Source organism: Paramormyrops kingsleyae, chromosome 16 (genome assembly GCF_048594095.1).
Source record: "Paramormyrops kingsleyae isolate MSU_618 chromosome 16, PKINGS_0.4, whole genome shotgun sequence".
NCBI classification, from domain to species: domain Eukaryota; kingdom Metazoa; phylum Chordata; class Actinopteri; order Osteoglossiformes; family Mormyridae; genus Paramormyrops; species Paramormyrops kingsleyae.
The window spans coordinates 27773448-27791278 of record NC_132812.1 but is presented as its reverse complement, the minus strand read 5'-3'; the positions used below and the strand labels follow the sequence as shown (position 1 = coordinate 27791278).

General features: G+C 44.8%; 1 protein-coding gene across 1 annotated transcript in view; it reads left to right on the top strand.

The window, feature by feature from the left end:
- Window positions 1-284: 284 nt before the first annotated feature.
- The window catches only part of LOC111857196 (inactive dipeptidyl peptidase 10), a 125994-nt gene continuing 108447 nt past the window's right edge, over window positions 285-17831 (top strand). Inside the window, exon 1 of the mRNA XM_023837802.2 lies at window positions 285-772. Coding sequence (XP_023693570.1) covers window positions 713-772 — 60 coding nt within the window. The 5' untranslated portion in view covers window positions 285-712. The remainder of the gene's footprint in view (window positions 773-17831) is intronic.

The window sequence follows — 17831 nt, the reverse complement described above, 5'->3', positions numbered from 1 at the left end:
TGTGGGAGCACTCTATTGATCAGTAAGAGAATCTCTGATTTCCATCCATCCATCTTCCATGCCGGTTTCTCCAATACAGTTAGGGTGAGACTGGAGTCCGTTCCAGGAAACAGAGGGCACAAGATAGAGAACAACTTCAAACCACACATGGACACACACTCGGGAATCACAACGCCCCAAAGACATCACGCAGACATGGGCACGGACGGAAAATGCAAACTATATATGTGTAATAAACACCTCCCACGGTGCCATGCGATACCCAGCGCACACCCGCTGTACCATCTCCTCAGTCTAGAATTTAAACTGTACATGAACAGCCGTGTTATAAGTGTATTACATTTTATGGGCTGTCGGCGTTGCATTACAGCTCTCCCTGTCCATCCTGCATAGTTTCTCCCCGTAATAAGGGGAGACGCGCTAAAGCGCATCTCTCCCCGTCTCCTAATTGTGTGCAGACACTGCAGCAGCGCATGTTGCGCGGGGGTGGCACCGGACGGGGCTCCTCCAGCACAAAGACACCGCTCACCTCCCTCCCCGGCTGAGGATCTACTGCCATCTCAGCGGAGCCCTGAACTTGCCTCACTTTGCTCCACATCCCGCCGAAAGCGATCGGAGTGATCGGGAGCTGAAGGGGAGCCGGGACGCCGCTCCGGGGAGTCGCTGAGATCTCCAGCGCTTAAGCGACCGAGGCTACCACACCGCGCAGAAGATGAACCAAACAGCCAGCGTTTCGCATCAGGTGAAATGCCAGTCCTCCAAGGCCATCAAGGTAGGAGATTGCTCTGGCTTTTGGAAATCTGCTTATTGCGGCGTTTCTCCTTAAGTTCGCCGCATTAACTTGCCCGTATCTGTCTCCGTCTGTCACTGAAACGCTGTCCAACTTCACAGCTTTATCGTACTATTTTATTTTTTTGCGAACGGAGAATGTGCTTTGCTGCTGATAAAAGAACAACAACACTAATTATTATCATTATTATTTAACTATTTTAAGACGTAGGCTTATTTCGCAAAAGCCATTTCATTCCAGTTGTATACAATGTCATGAAATACCACAGTCCGTTTCGTTTGCTTACAAGAAATATATATAAGTCCTATATATATATGACATGGCTTTTAAAACTTGCCTGCATTTTAGTGAGAACTGCAAGCTTATAGAAATGTCTGAGACGGTATTTTCTGTATTACTAATGCCGTGGATGTATGACACCTGTTTAAAAGCAAATCGCAAAAGATGACAGTTACTTTTCACTATGTCCTACATTTATTTGTTTGTTTGTGATGTTGAGAGATGTTGCTGATAGAGGTGTTGTGGTTGAGTGTATGGAGCTACGTGTAATTTCCTCCGTGTTGATCGTCGGTTTTAGAAGAGAACAGAGCAATGAATGCCATTTACAAACTGGGACATTCTCTTCGTTTCCAAGTTGAATAATTGAATTTTGGACTGATTTTATCTAGTGCTGACTTTTTTTTCTTGATCAGAATGAATCTTCCATTGGTGCTCCCACTTCACTTGTAGGCAGCCTCTCCCTTGATCTAATTTGGACCTAAGCTAGTGTCCATTTCTGCTCTTGTCATTTTGAATAAGCGCTAATATCAATACTGGGTTGACCTTTTCTGTGTCACTGAGGACTTTTTGCACTTTGATAAGTCACCTTTGCTTGAGACCGAAGACATTTATACCTGCAAACCTGTCTTCCTTTAGTAACCGTTAACGACTGGGTATCATTATTGTCGCAAGCCTGTCTGGCATGCAATGAAATGTTTTTGATGTGATATGATGAGATCTGTACGCTCTGTTCTATGTGGGCATGTCCTGCTGGATCAGTCCGCCTCAATGCGAGACACCTGAATTTCACAGGAGTTTGGATCCATCTTTCCTACCATTGTGGGCGTTGCGATGCAGATTTGCAGATGTTTGTGATTTGAAAAGTCAGTTTCCCACCCTGGATATTTTTCTGCATGCACCCTTGTAGACTTCTGCAGGTGTCTGAAGAATTCCCTGCCTGTGGGTACCAGTATTCTACTTAAATGGAGCTCATAATCGTATTTGCAATCAACTAGTCTTATATACATACACAAAGCCTTGGATTTCCTTCTTTTGCTTTGTCTATTTCATGTATTGTCTTGTTTTAAATGCATTTTTGAAATATAAAGAAGTCACACGACCATAATCAATTTGGTTACGTTTTGGTTGGTGGCCTTTGGCACTCTTGTATTACAGAAGCGTCACATCTGACCCATTTTGGAAACATATTTGATATATTTGTGTATCTGTGTAATTTTCTCTATGTGCTTTTTTTCTGAAAACATTCACATAATTTGCATATGATTAAATTCTCCATACACATGTATACAGTTTTGGTTTCCAAAGCTGAGTCCTTTTTAAAATGCGGTTCTTTGGCAATAATCTGGATAACAGCAAACATCATTCACAGAATATCTGTGGTGCAGAAAATTAATCCTGAGCACCACTGATGTCATTAATCAGATTGTTAATTTTTCTGCCTTAGGTAACATTGAAGAGAGCCAATATTTATTATGTGTTTATACTGTGTAGTGATGCTGTGCATTTTCTAAACAGATGCTCCAGTATTTCAGGCTATTGTGGTGAGGGATCATTCCAGTCATGAATAAGAGACTGCCACAGTGTATTGCTTCTTCTCTTGGAGATGGCAGCCAGCCAGAGGCCAGTGTTTCTGTTTCACAGTACTTTGCATTGCTGAGATTCTCACCCTTAAAACATAAGACATTCTCATTATTTTTATTGACATTTTGGTATCAGCATTTTCATTACCCTTCACTGTTTCCAATGGCCTTTGGAAGCCTTTGGACAACTTCTGAGTAATCAGTTTACCCAGATAGATAAATCCCACAATGCCTGGATCCAATTTAGACACCGAATTCCAAAAATGGCTCATAACCAGATAGAAGTGTAGCATTTACTCCATATTAAACTAATTACAGATGGACGAAAGTAAATTGAACTGTGTGCATTTTTTTATAGGTGTATGTAAACAACACGTGCTGTCCATAAGTTTCCAGATTTGAGGAATTCACCTGTCCACTAGAGGGCAGTCCCCAGCAAAAGCCTGGTAGTAACAATCCACACTTTTGTTGACTATAGCTTACATGCCATTATTAATTGCAATCTCTGCAGTACAACTAACTTCACTTCATTATACAAGATTTAAGATTCGGCTGAGATTTACAGCTGCAATACTGCAATACGTCTTGCCACTTAGTCTAATGACCCTATTACACAGCTTTGCCACATTCCAATGAAGTCTTTGATGTAAATTATTTGTAGACAGGAAGCAGGTTCCATTATACTTTGTGCATATTTTGAATTGACCAAACCTATGAGCAGTTTTAGCCATTAGGTTTCTATGTATCTGCTGTGACCCTAAACTAGTGAAAAGTCCGTATATATAATTTCTTTAGAAGACCCCCATGGCAGAGCTGCCGGGTTTTTATGATGGTGGGAGGGTGTCTGGCGCCTTGGGATAGGATGGGACTGTGATGGGAAGGTGGTCGGTTCAGGTTCCGTGGTCAGCAGAGTGATGAGCAAAAGGCCCGGAACCTCCAGGTTCTCCAGGGACCCACTGACCCTGCTTCCTGAATTGTGCATCGCTTTCGATAAAAGAGTCTGATAAATAAATAAATGTAAATGATGTTTCTTGTTTTTCCTCCTCTTCCGGCGAAGTCGATGGTGAGTTCTGGCGCTGAACTCGTGTACGGGACCCCCACCTCCACCTTTTTCAGACTTTCCCGACTTTTTAACCCTGCTTGTAATCGCTTGTGCACATGCATCTGTGCAATACAAGCATTTATCACCCCCTGGCATTGACCTGATATTTCAGAATAGCTCAGCCAGGCTCATCTCAGTGATTCAGGGTCCCTGGTCGAAATGAAATGGTAGCCCCGTGTGTTTCTGTAATATCTGTTTCAGACAGCTGGCAGCAGGAAATGCTGATAGTTCTTATCGGGATTACTTCTGCACCACTTCCACGTCTTACAGTAGATTATCTTCCATGTCTACCCTTCTGTCTTCTTGGAGTCTTAATCATCTGCCGTATCCCCTTAAATTGAACTGACTTCTGACAGTAATCAAGAGAGTCTCGCCAAAAGAAAATCCAATTCATCTGCGCTGGGTTATGACTTTGTCTTCAGATGGCCCATCAGCCCTCCGGATGTAAGGGATCCGTCCTCGCGCCTCTGGTGATAAACGGAACCGATGACAGGAGACCCTTTCGAAGGCTAGAGTCTTCTGTGCGCCTGATGTTTTCCGATAAGAGCGGCGTGCCTTGCAGTGCCCACAGAGCCATGACGGCTCCGCGGGGGGGCGCTGGGAATCACTTAGCGTTGGTGCAGGAGAATCTCTTATCTGAGGCTCCCACTGGCTGCTGCTGAGCAGTGAGAATAGGAGCAGAGCGACCAGGTCATTGCCGGGGCCGCGCATGTAGGATTACCACACTCCTTCTAACCATTTAAGGTACTAGTATTGGAAGGCAGCTCAGATAAAGCAGTTTCAGGATTGGCTAATGCCTGATCGACTGATAAGACTTTATTGATTCCCGCTGGGATGTTTTTTTTTTTTCTCAATGCAGCACCAATAATATACAAGAGGGCAAAACACATTCAAAAAAATAATTACAGTATGTAGATCAGTTCTGAGTGATAGACTGAGAGTAGGATCAATCTGTTTTTACCAACAAGTTAACCAGGAGCTGGGGACCAATAGTTCTAATGGGACATGCCCGCACATTCATATACCATTACAGATGGTATTAACGTCGGACATAAAACACATCGTTATGTGATTTTGTGCTTTTGTTGTTCATTTTGCTTCGGTGCCTGAAGGGGGGCAGTGGAGAGTGCATTTCAAATGCAGACCATCAGCGGCCGGGGAGGGGGTAGCCGGCCGTTGAGAAATTAACGGTGCATGATTACGACCCTTTCAGGAGAGGCTGTTTGGGTTCCATTTCTGAAACACTAATCACTCAACCTTCGAAAGACATTGCGGTGTGAGCACAGGCGAGGCGATTGACCACTGACTCCTCCAGGAAAAGCATTTTCTAGAATTTCAGTTACACTGCAGAGTAACTAACTGCACCTCACTATGCAAGATTTACGTTTTGGCTGAGATTTGTATGTACAATTCCAAAAGTAATAAATAAGCAAGGAAATATGCAAATAAATTTAATTTACTGAGAGAAGCAGGCATGTCCCTGGATGTAGGGCTAATTTGAATGTCCACGAGACGACCGTAATGAACTGTAAATGGTGAGCCCTACTCAAATCATATCATTTTCTCAGTTATTAATTTTCATTCTGCATTTCAATAAAAGCTTTACAGACCTGGCTGCAGCTTCTAAACGCTCTTGGCATTAATGCTGGTTGCTCCTTGGCTTTGGGTGATGGAGTGTTGACTCGTGTATGAATATATCATGAAGCCCAAATGGAGGGGCATTCACGGTGCCGGTAAGGAAATGATACAGCGTGTCGATTTTGTGTCCAAGGGAAAGACCTCAAGTGCCCAACCACAGTACAGGAAGCTGTCAGTGGTGCAGGTAAGGGATTCTAGGTAATTTTGTACCACGTTTAGGTAAATGCCTTTTCTCGCATTACCCAAATGACATGCAGATGGATACATGCACAAAACGTGTTAGAGAGCTTTAAACAGTTTGTTAGCCTCCGTCCAGTGGTGAAATACACCCAAGTCTTTATGCAGTTACAGCGCCAGGTAGACTGTGTGCCTTTGGTGGGGTTCGAGGGTTTGGCCATACCTCGGGGGAAGGGAGGTAAGCCTGAGTGCAAATACAATCGGGGGTGTTTTATTTACACACAAAAAAATGTTCTTAGGGCTGAATGAAAAATTATTGATTAATAGAGAAAACCAATCAGATGTCTTGTCCCGCCTCCTCTAGTTGGTTGGACCCACCTCCTCTACAATCTGATTGGTTAACTCCCTGAACCAATGTGTGTTGAACATCGCAGACTTCCAAGGTTTCACATGCCTGCTCATATTTGCGTTGCCTTGTCATTCTGCATTATTAACAACCGTAAATAATCCAGAACACATCCATGCAGACAGAGTCATTGATCTGAAGAATATCCTAGGGTGGAAAACGAAGCGTTTACACACGTGCACAAACACACACATTAGGTTGTGGCCATGTAGACTCACCACTCACCACTTCCCCAGTCAAGTTATAATATTCATTAAAGATACATATTTGCTTATCCATGCATATTCCTTGGTTGTTATGCAGAGCAAACATCAGACCTAGCGACTCCCGCAGGACGGCTGCTCATACTGGAAGAGATTCTCACCATGTGGGCTGAAGGCACCTTTTGACTTTCTCCCATCCTGATGTGCAAAGTGACTCATCAGTCAGCATGTCGGATGGGCATGGATACCCTGTCAGGTGTGGGAGTTTCTATAAAGTACCGTGCCCCCAAATTAGGTTAAATGTTATATGGGAGGGGGGGTCCTAGGTTACTTTTGTCAGACCTTCTAGCTCATCAGGCCTTATCACTTTTATTCCCTCACTCCAGGCCCAGGTTAAGTGCTTCTTTCTCCTTACGCCATATTGTGCATCTTTGTACAAAGACTTTGGGTTGAAGTTGTTTTTCAATGGCAGCTCTGCTGGAAATCCCGGCTTTGTGTAGCCCGCAGTGTACACTGTTTGGTGAGGCTGGGTCCCAAAGGTGCTGATTCAGTTCTCTGGTTACTTGTTGAGAGCCCTGTCCCATTAAGTGTCCAGCTCTCCCAGTTAGGCTCCCCTCTGCTGATCCAGTCTGGCCAGGTTTTGCACATACTGGCATCATTTTGTACCCCTGCACCCCTTCACACGTAAAGTCATGTATCAGCTCTCGGGACTGAAATGCACCTACAGCTCAGGCTGGGCTCCCTGAAAGCCAGTAAGCTGCCTAATATCAACAAAGTGTTGATTGTCAGAGCTCTTTAATATCTGTCACACGCTGCTAACTGGCTGCTTCAGCTTGGAATGATGTGATTGGAGATGAGATTTAGTTACAATGTTACAGTCCTTCCTCATGTTCCCATTCTGCTAATAATCTAAAAAGGAAAACATTGAGACAGCTGTTGTCAAAGACCTAAAGAATGTCACCGGGAAAAGCGCGGATCATTGATGTGCATAGTGAAGAAATATTTCTCTGGTTTATTAATAATTAATAGCCCTTTATCTGGCTGTCCATGTGACAGATGTTGTAATGTAAGCAGTTGTATTTGATGGATGTTGTATAGGGATTAAATAGAGATGATTATATTAAGAAATTGAGACGCACTGTGGGCGTTGATTGGGCAGGAGAGAGATGCTTGGTGTTCATGCGTCATGCCCACGCGCTCCGTTATATGGGGGGGGAAATAAAATCACAGACCGTCACCCCACGTCCCACGTCACCACCAGTGGCCGTCTGCTGGCGCAAGGCTGGAATGAAAGGGGGGAGAGAAAAAAAAACCAAAATGTCGTGAAGCCGAACACTTGACATAGTATAATGATGGTGCAGATCTACTAGCTGTGAAAGATTTCTGCTCCAGCAACCCCTGGGACAAGCAAGGCCTGTAATTATGATGAGAAAAGGCTCCTATTTGGCCAGCCTGAAGTCGCCGTTGCTATGGCTGATAATGGTAAATGCCTGAACGAGAAGGTGCCGATGGAAGCAGAAGGCAAAACAGACAAAGGGAATATAGAGGTCCAGCTGTAAGGAGGATTCTTCATCAGGCAGGGTGTAAATATACAGGAGATTTCAGCATTTCCCCAGCAGTCTCAGTCAAGCGTGTGATTAGCGTGGGGGCAGCAAGACGTCCTGTTTACTGAATCGGATTTCAGCGCCTGTTGGTTTGGACGGTACAGCTGAGATGACACGAAGGGAAGGCAGGGTTAGGCATTGGGGTTTGGGGCGGTATCTTGGTTAGGGTTATATGTATATTACACTGGTTAGGTTTAGGATGTATCTCAGTATTTCACTTGGTCCCCGCAGTGACCTTCCTGCAGAGAGACAGCACACAGCGTCTTTGCGTTATGATTCCTATAGGTGTCTGATGCGGTTTTGATACTCGGAAACAGTGAGAGCTGCCTCACCTCACGGCTCAGATGTAAATTATTAACCACGCTGAAATGTACACCGTTCACCGTTCACTTCCCCATCTATCTTAGGTAAACTCGTAAATAAACCGAGTGCAGTTTGTCACCTCTGACAATGGGGGCGAGGGGCCATTATGTCATGCGTGGGGTGGGGTCTTCAGAGATCCTCCCCTGGGCTGCTACACTTGCCCCAATGTGGCCCATGAGAGCAGCTTGACAAGGAGGTATGAATTAGCCGCAGCTAAAACTGTACTTTCTCTATTCCTTCCTCGCTTTTGAACACAGTTACCCGACAAAGCTGAGCCGGTGCCAGAAGGTGCCTCTATATACACATATACATCAATCATTCAGTAATGACCTTTTCATGCATGGTGACCTTGGAGAAGAGTCAGGTTTGTGTGCTGCTGATTTATGTACTTACTGAAACCCGGCAGTGCATAAAGACAGTCCTTAGCACTGAAGTGCCATCAGTGCTACTGCCAGTCGCATTTAACATTTATGGATTTTCTCCCTTTAAAGAAAAATTTACTTCTCTCTCCCTCATCTGAATCGTCATTTGCATACAGGGGATAGATGGACTGCCTCAGAATCGCGGTCTGACATCTACCATGCACATGCATTCAGCCTCCACTCGCTTCTGCCGCCTGACAGAGGAGAAGGAGGGTCAACATTACTCTGGGTTTGCCGTTAGCTTGGCAGGCTGTCAGAAATCTGTAAAATGCAGTACTTTATAGAAAGGTTACGCCTTTAAGAGAATGTCAGGTGAATGGACAGGTGAGATGCCATTTGGATTATTGACCTTGTTTTTCTACCTCAAAATGAGACGGTCATTAATGTAATTTAAAGACTGAACAGTACAAAGGGTATAATCCTTACTTTAGGCATTTGCGCTGTAGTGTTTTTTCTGATCCGGATTTCATTCGATTTCAGATAGTCGTCACAATGAACTCTGATAAAAACAGGTTAATCAGATCCTGTTAACTGTCTTGCCGTCGATTGGTTTAGACCCACTTGTAGACACCAATCGTGCGCTTATTTCAAAGGTTTGCGATTTAATCTTTGGCTGCTCTGTGCCGAGTGACACGTACGTTGCTTTTGATCACTTCCGACTATCGTCACCGGTCTCGTTCTTGGCTGTGGTCACCGAAGATATAAAATGTCCTTGAACAGCAGAAAACACAAGATTCCCGTTCCTGATGCACGGCTTCATTGAATTTGCCGCCCGGCCTAAGAGCCCAGCTTATGCCGAAACACCGTAGGCGTTTCCTTTAACCCGGCAGGGGTTGTGAAGATGATGACTATGCTTAGGTTTCCAAACACATTGTACTCGCTGCTGAAGTAACGCTCTATCTGCATGGCCTGCTGTTGATATGCAAGCCAGCTCTGGCTGCCAGAAGCACTCTCTCTGCAAATCAATTGGCTTTTTTCCCTCCTACTGCTCCCCCCCCCCCCCCAGGCTAGCGCTGTCTGTCATCGTGAAAGCCCTTTGAATCGCTCCGTGCACCGAATGCCCCGAAGGAGGCGGAAACCGTGCAGTAAACAAACAGCAGAGAGGGAGCCAGAGGATCACAAGAGTCGACTGAGTCTTTAGGTGCCGAGGCAACTTTGATGGGGAGGACATATTTAAGCATCCCAGCATGCCTTGCCTTCCTCTTCCCTTCCTGCTGAAGATGTAGAAAGAAGCCACTTCAATCACACTGTGCTGGGTGGTGTGGGCAGCAGTGCCGAGACCCTGACGGTCCATGCATGATGGTAACCTTCAGCAGACTGGACCCTCAGCGTGATGCCCGGCGTTATGTGCTGTGTGCTGAAGGGATGCTTATTTCCGTTATGGCTTCCTTCACATTCCCCCAACACTGTGTGTGTGAAAGGCTATTTCTATGTGCTCCTTTTTTCATTAAACTTCTTTTATGTAAATTTGTTCTTCTCTTCACCAGCAAAAATGAAAAAAGGGCAGTGTAATATATAACTGTGTGGAACTGTCCAGTACATTCACACTTCACTTGTAATCGAATCTGATATTTTTCATTTGCACACAACAGGTTTTTGCTTAAGTTCCAGTTTTAAATACATGCATATAATTGACTCATATTTAATTTCTGCATAAACAAGCCAGTCGCCCATTTTTTGCACATTACCCTTAAGTATTTTGACACAGAAGAAGGGGGCTGCAACAGGGCTGTGCCAGGATGCTGTGTCAGGGTTCTGTAATAGGGTGCTGTACCGGGGTGCTCTGCCAGGGTTCCATACTGGGGTTCTGTGTCAGGATGCTGTGTCAGGGTTCTGTACTGGGCTGTTGTGCCAGGGTTCTGTGCTGGGGTGCTGTACTAGGGTTTTGTACCAGGGTGTTGTGCCAGGATGCTGTGTCAAGGTTCTGTAATAGGGTGCTGTACCGGGGTGCTCTGCCAGGGTTCCATACTGGGGTTCTGTGCCAGGGTTCTGTTCCTGGGTTCTGTGCCAGGGTTTTTTTTATTGGGGTGCTGTGCTAGGGTTCTGTACTGGGATTCTATGCCAGGGCTCTGTACCGGGGCTCTGTACCGGGGTGCTGTGCCAGGGTTTTATACCAGGGTGCTGTACCAGACTTCTGTACTGGGGTGCTGTATAGCAGAGTTCTGCACCAGAGTTCTGTACTGGGGTGCTGTAGCAGAGTTCTGCACCAGAGTTCTGTACTGAGGCGCTGTGCCAGGGTTCTGTATCAGAGTTTTGTACCGGGGTGCTGTGCTGGGGTTCTGTAGCATATGTGCTCATCGTGGCTCTGTGACCATCTTCAGTTTACTACAGGTTCACTGTAATTTCTTTAATGTGACTATGACAGTGCCGGTCAGTGATGACAGTGCCGGATGATAACGTGCGTTAATAATATCACTGCACGTCTGTTAAACTTTGGATTATGACTAATTTATCAGAGAAGATGGCAAGACAGTAAAGGAAAGGATTCATTACTAAATCAAACTTAAAGTTCAGAGAAAAAAACAGCCTGTTGTTTATATACACTTAAAATAAAGTGAATTGACAAGCTAATAAATAGGTTAAGACTATGAGAATTGTGCTTTTCAATGAAATGTTAATTCACCTGATGGAGAAAGAATGAAAAAATGTCTGATTGAGCCGTCCAGCTCACAAAGAGCTAGAGTAACATGTTCTTAGTAGCGTCCAGAGCGCTGACGTCGGCTGCAGTGTGTGTGTGTGTGTGTGTGTGTGTGTGTGTGTGTCATCGGCCCCTAAACTGAAAGCCTCTGGGTGACGTTTTGACCTTATAGCAGGTTAGGGAGCTGGGAGGGAATGTGGGTCCCCAAGGGCTGGGCTGGGAAACACTGGTCTGCTGCATCTGAATCACTCGCACACAGGAATCAGCCAAACAAGTCCCCACAAGTCGACCCTTTTCGAGTGGGTTTATTGTATTTGACAGTGGAGTGAAAGATGTCTTCACATCTACACTTGGGTGGTTCCCAGGTGGAGTCACGCTGCCTTTTGGAGTGAGGAGTAGGAACTGGAGCAGATCGGGACAACAGGGCCGCACAGATTCATCTTTGCTCAAGATGTTATTCTGGAAGAGCTGCTGCCCTCCAGAATGAGCGATATGTCAAATACCCTGGTGTGTTTTCATAGAAGTACTTCAAAAGGCTCCAATCGTGGTTGGAGTCACTGTGAAAAGTACCTGCACAGAAGGTACAGAGCTGCTTTTCCTATATTTAATGGGGTTACTTACTGCATACTGAAACGTGAATGTGTTCCTCCTCCTGAATCATAAGTGAAAGACCGTGTTCGCCATGACCCTGTCGTACTATGATAAATCATAACACATCCAATAAATAACTTCTACAACATTAAAGAGCTTTAGAATGAAAAGCAAAAGGCTACAGAAGTGTCATGCAACATGTAAATCTGTAGGGGGCAGGTGAATAGTTGTCATGGTCACCCAGGCCGAATGCCACTCCACTGCTGTATCTCCCATTGGCTCAGACAGCCTGAGTGGCTCTTGAGATGTAGCCAATCGTATTTAACGGGCATTGATTAATAGAACAAATAAGGACTGAAGCCATTTTTTAGTCACCTTCCAGGACAGGCACGCACACGTCTGTTTATTAGGCAATTCAGCTGTTCTGCCCTCAAAATTGTTCTCTTTACCATGATTGTGCCTTTTTACTGTGCTCTCTCTGGATAACAAGAGGCTGGCACCTTGTAGGTCTTACAGTAGCTATAAACAGACTATGTGTCTACTTTACTCTTTACCGACAAAAAAGAAGAACAGATGATTAAAAAGAAAATGATCGATTAATCTAAATTGTGATGTTAATAGCTGTCCAGGCTTTTCTGCAGCCTGAAAGTCCTCAGTGTCCCTGCTGTGTAAGAACCCAAAGGGTCAATCCCTTCCAGTTTGACTGTAAGCCTTTTAAAACCCGTTCAGATTAACCCCATAATAATCGTATCTGTGCTCTTTTGAGGGCCAGCTGTGGGTACCAAGAGGTGCCAGTGAGGTTCTGCTGTCAGGTCCACATTTTTACCCTGAACATGTTTCAACTCCATTGTGCTACTGGACTTGGTTTCTCTCCGGCTCCAGTGTGTGTGTGGGACAGAGTTTATGCACCTATTTGTATCTTTGCTGTCATATGTGGTACCTTTTTGTGTCATGAAATCTGTGGGGCACACGCATAGCATGCTCTCATGGTGAAAAATGCACGCTATGAACGTTACAACGAGTTATGGCAAACCCACGGGCAAATTATGGCAGAGATAATTGCGAAGGTTCGCTGAGATCCCATTGATGCGGTGCAACGTGAAAATAGAGCAAATGTCTAACAATAGTTCATCGATGGTGCATGATGTCTGCTTCCTTATCTAGAAATAGCTTTGCATGTTAGCTGTATAATTTTATGGCTTCTGTACTAATGCAGACCTGAGGGTTCCCCGAATCAGTTCTCTACAACGATCTATGTACCCTGGAGAGATGGATTTGCTGTGTGAGGTGCAGGGAGACAGAACACCCGCAGTAATGCCTGGAACATTTCTGCTTTCCTTTCCTGTCATCAGAATTTGCTTCTGCTGAGCGTAGCTTCCCCAAGCGGGCCCGGGTGTCGATAAGAATCCCCCGTAATCTCGCGTAGCCATTTGCCGTTTACTGTGTGCCCATCCGGAGCAGAGCCCTCAGTCCGGGGTCCTGAAATCCAATCTGTGTCACGTCTGCTAGCTTGTAGCTAAGAGCGCCTGAGATATGAACTTTCAGGGCTCCCGTGCGCCACGCTCTGCTGTCGTTCGCCGGATACTAGACGAGAATCCGTGATCAGACAATGCAACTATGGAGAACATATACACATTCGGCTATATGTTTTCCCGGGGCGTGATGAGACCTTGAGCCAGGATGCGCATGTTAAAAATCAGGGAACACCCTGGATGGAATGCCACTGACATAGAAAACATCTTTCAATGGCTTATACATAAACATGTACTTGTGCTTGAAAGGATGGATGTGAATAATTCTATCAAGAGAGCCTGAAAAAGAAGCTTCATTGAGTGCAGAGCAACGCACTTCAGTGATTAATAATGCATTGACCCATGGTCTTGTTGAAATGTTAAAATCACACTTGAAACTGGGGGATTTGGCGCTGATGCCCAAATCACCGTGGATTAAAGACGATAATGGTTTCTTAACTAACACTAGGATCGGGATTAGCGAATAGCATCCGCGCCAGTGACGGATGGCGCTCAGAGTTGATCATAAAAACAATGCTTTTAAACTGCAGACTCGCTAATTCATTACAGAAATCTGTAAACGTCTCTCGGTTGGAGGCAAAATGAGCCGCTATGGCGAGCGGCATAGTTTGGCGTGAAAGGAGAGCCTCTTGTTGTAGGTCTCCCTGTTAGCGTGTCATTCATCCCCACAGGGCCATCAACTCCTGACGGAGTAGCTCAGCTTAACTCCTCCACTTGTGACATTAATATTGATCAGCCTCTTCATATCGAGGAGGAACAACCTGCTGTTCTGCGAAAAAGGTGGGGAGGTTCTCTCCATCCAAAATGTATTCACACCCATTTATTGCAGAGGAAGTGTTATTACTGTTTGACACTGAAATCCAGTCATTCGGTGGGGTCGACGGCAATGGGCTCCTTGTTTGTGTGGGGAGATTACATAAAATATTAACGTACCACAGCTGTTTTGTTTATCAGTATCACAGCTATGATGGTGTATATCTTTTTATGTATGGCTTCGTTAAGGTGCCCCGTCAGCCCAATCACCAGCATGCGTGGAATCTCTCCTCAACCAGCACAGGACTAATTGCAATTTCCAATGAGATTAAGCACAATGTCATGCTAATGACTGTTGACCATTTAGCCACTGTGTCACATTAAGAAGCCATTGATAAGCAGACAATTCTGCCCTGGAACCTTATAGGGGTCGCAGGAAAAGCAGAGTATACAGACGTCACGCTATACAAACCCAATCACTCGACTGACACCAATCTCCAGATGGGATACAGGGTGAATCATCATGGTCCAGATCAGTTTAATATAGATCCGCCATGCATGTGATGCACGGTGTTGGTTCTGCGAGACTAACCAGGCTCGTTGTGGGATACGCTCCCTAGTTTTCATTCCACCTCCTGCGTCAAATGTAATTTCCTTACAAGGTCGTTGTGAAGAATTCCACAGTTCTCTAATGGTACTAGTTTCTCTAAAGCATGCTGCTAAATCCCTTTCTAGACATTCAGCAGACAGGTGATCCTAACCTAATCCCGAACCAGCAGGGACACAGGTTCTGGTGAGCTTGTTAAGATGTGTCATAGCACGACTCCGAGGAGGGCACTGCTGATAAGGAATATGAAACAAAATAACCATTCGGCAACTCATCTCCTAGATCACATTGAACGTGAATTCTGTGACAAGACGTGATTATATCAATTAGAGCTTCAAAAGGAGTCGCGCTAAGATAGGGCACTTTCTTACTGTTAATCCTACAGAATCCCGTTTTCATGAGTACTATGCATATTTATGTGTTTGTGAGTCGAGAGCTTCGTACAACATGATTAGGACGTAAAAAATTAATAAGGAGCAGCACTGAAAACCAGAAAAACGTGAAATTTGCATATTTAGCAGATAATTTTGTCCAAAGTGAGGGATGGCTCAGGCATCCTTTGGACAGGTGGACTTCAGGGCCTTGCTGAAGGGCCTAGCAGTGATATGATTACTCTCAGTGGTGGTTCTAGTGCTTATACTGACCTGGGAGGACCTTCATTTTGCACAAACTCTCATTCTTAGTAAGATGTTTGGAGTGATACAGATAAATGATTACATTTAAAACTGATTTTATCATTTCCATCAATACTGTTCAAAGTCAACGTTACGCTATTTGATAGATTCAACCATCTCAGGCGTTTCCCTTAGAGTGGAGATGCCTCACCAGCATATGGGGGTGTCTCTGCAGAAGAAAGGGGCTGCTTTTGTGATGTACCCCTTTGAGATGAATGATATGAAATTCGAAGAAGGTTTATTTCCTGCTTCATAGTTCAGACTCCATGCTTGGCCTTGAATGCACCCGCCCTTACTCATACATATCTGCTTAGATATAGGCCTCACATCTCTGCTTTTAAGCCACGTGGAAGTCAGTGGCTAAAGATACACGTCATAAGTGTTTCGTTTGGACCATCCCCAAATCACACACCATTGTAAACACTGAAATATTGATGTGTCAGGCTGATTTGTGCGCTCGTCAAGGACGCCAGTCAAACGATTTTGCTCTGAGCGTCCATGCCATTGCATAGCTCGAGGCAAGCTGAATAAAAAGCTTTGCATTGAACTAGATGCTATCATTGCTGGTTATCGGTTAACGTGCAGCCGTTTATGGAAGCGATAAATTCTGCGGGATCCGGCCAGAGTGGAACAGAATGCAGTTTGGCTTGTGAAGATTTTTCCTTTTTGCTTAACTAATAACGCTGGTCCTGGAGCCTCACAGTATGTTTTGCAGCTCTTTCTTTATCACTTGTTAGGTTTCTCTCACACCGACTGTAGTGAAATAAGGAGTGTTTGGTAAGTGTCCCTATTCAGGCCACAAAGATCGACACTATTCTATAGTGATGGCCAAATGAAGCTTTATGAACCATTTTTCTGACCCCACTAGACGGTGTCCTATGTTTGTAAAAGGTCTCAAAGCATGCCCTAAAGCAAGCTAACAGCACCATCTAGTGTGGTGAAAAAATACAGCAAATGGTTCATGAAGTTTTATTTGCCCATTACTACTACTCAGGAAGAGGTCAGGGGGATGTCCTGAGACTATTCTAAGCCCCTTAGCATGTTTGACAAACATTCCTCGAATTTAACCCATTGCTGATGCACATAAAGCTTTTACCTTGTAAAAGATCCTCTTGAGTTTGATCAGGGATTTAGCCAGGATTCTCCCGAGCGGGACGCACACAGCTCCAGCCGTGATGTTATAATCCAGGCACCTCCCGTCGTCTCCCCTCCTGACTAGCTCTCAGAAGCTCAGCATAAGGGCTTTGACAGCCAGCGTTGCCGGAAAACAGCTTTGGGCCCAACGTGACAACAGCCTTAATAGAGGAGCAGGAGTCGGAGCCCCGAGCCTCACGGCTGTGGAGCCTCGTCGCTCTTATTTAATTCCCCGTCTGTCGGCAGGCATCTTTTTGACAGTAATGGCAACTCGGAATAAAAGCCTGCTTAGGAGAGCGCCCGACAATCTCCCTGGCCATCTTGTGTTTGTCACAAATTACCCAGTGCCAGAGGCGGCTCCCATTCTTATTTCTGAACCCCATCGGAGTACCTGGGTGACCAACGCCATCCACCACAGAATATGAAAAGCAGTGTAACTGACTTGCCAATAAATGTGAAATATCAGTGTGGTGTTTAGCATGGTGCTAGCAGTGCCGAATATACCATTTCAGGGGCTTTAAGCAAAGCTTTACGTGGGAGGCCCCCATACCAAGAAAATTGATGATCATTTCACTTTTGGGCGGGGCCCTAGTCAACTGGCTATTTTGCCTGTAGCTATAGCTAGTCATGTTTCTGCCTGTGCATAAACATCTTAATGAGATATATATATATATATATATTGTTTTGTATTTTAAATTGGAATAGAATAGAATAGAATACAATTGAATGACTATTGTTGTTGCACATTTCTTGCACAATGAAATTTGCAAAAGAGCAGTCCCTAGGATGTGCATATATCTTGTCAACATCAGAAAATAAAATAAACACACATTTAAAAGAAAAGAACACCCTGTGTAAATATAAATAGATGTGCATTGTTTTGTCAAGTAGCACAGTAATCATAATTATTCTGTATTACACAGTTTTTTCTTTATATTGCACAGTTATTTAGTATTGCACAGTTTTCATGGTATTGAGTCATTGAACTGAGTGAGTCTTGTTAGTCTGACTGGAGTTCAGTTCAGTGATGGCTCTGGGGAAAAAAAAACTCTTTTTGAGCATGTTAGTGCAGGTCTTTAGGGCCTTGTAGCATCACCCTGGCAGTAGCAGGGAGAAGAGGTGATGGCAGGGGTGAGTTGTGTCCCTGAGATGTTGCTGATTCTGAGGAGGCAGTGTGTCCTGAAGATGTCCTCCAGTGATCCAGTGAGGGCAGAGGAAGTCCTATGATGTTTTGGGTTGTGCTGATGACTCTGTACTGCTGGCCTGTCTGCCGCTGTGCAGTTGGAATACCAAGCTGTAATACATTATGTCCAGACACTCTCAACAGAGCAGCGGCAG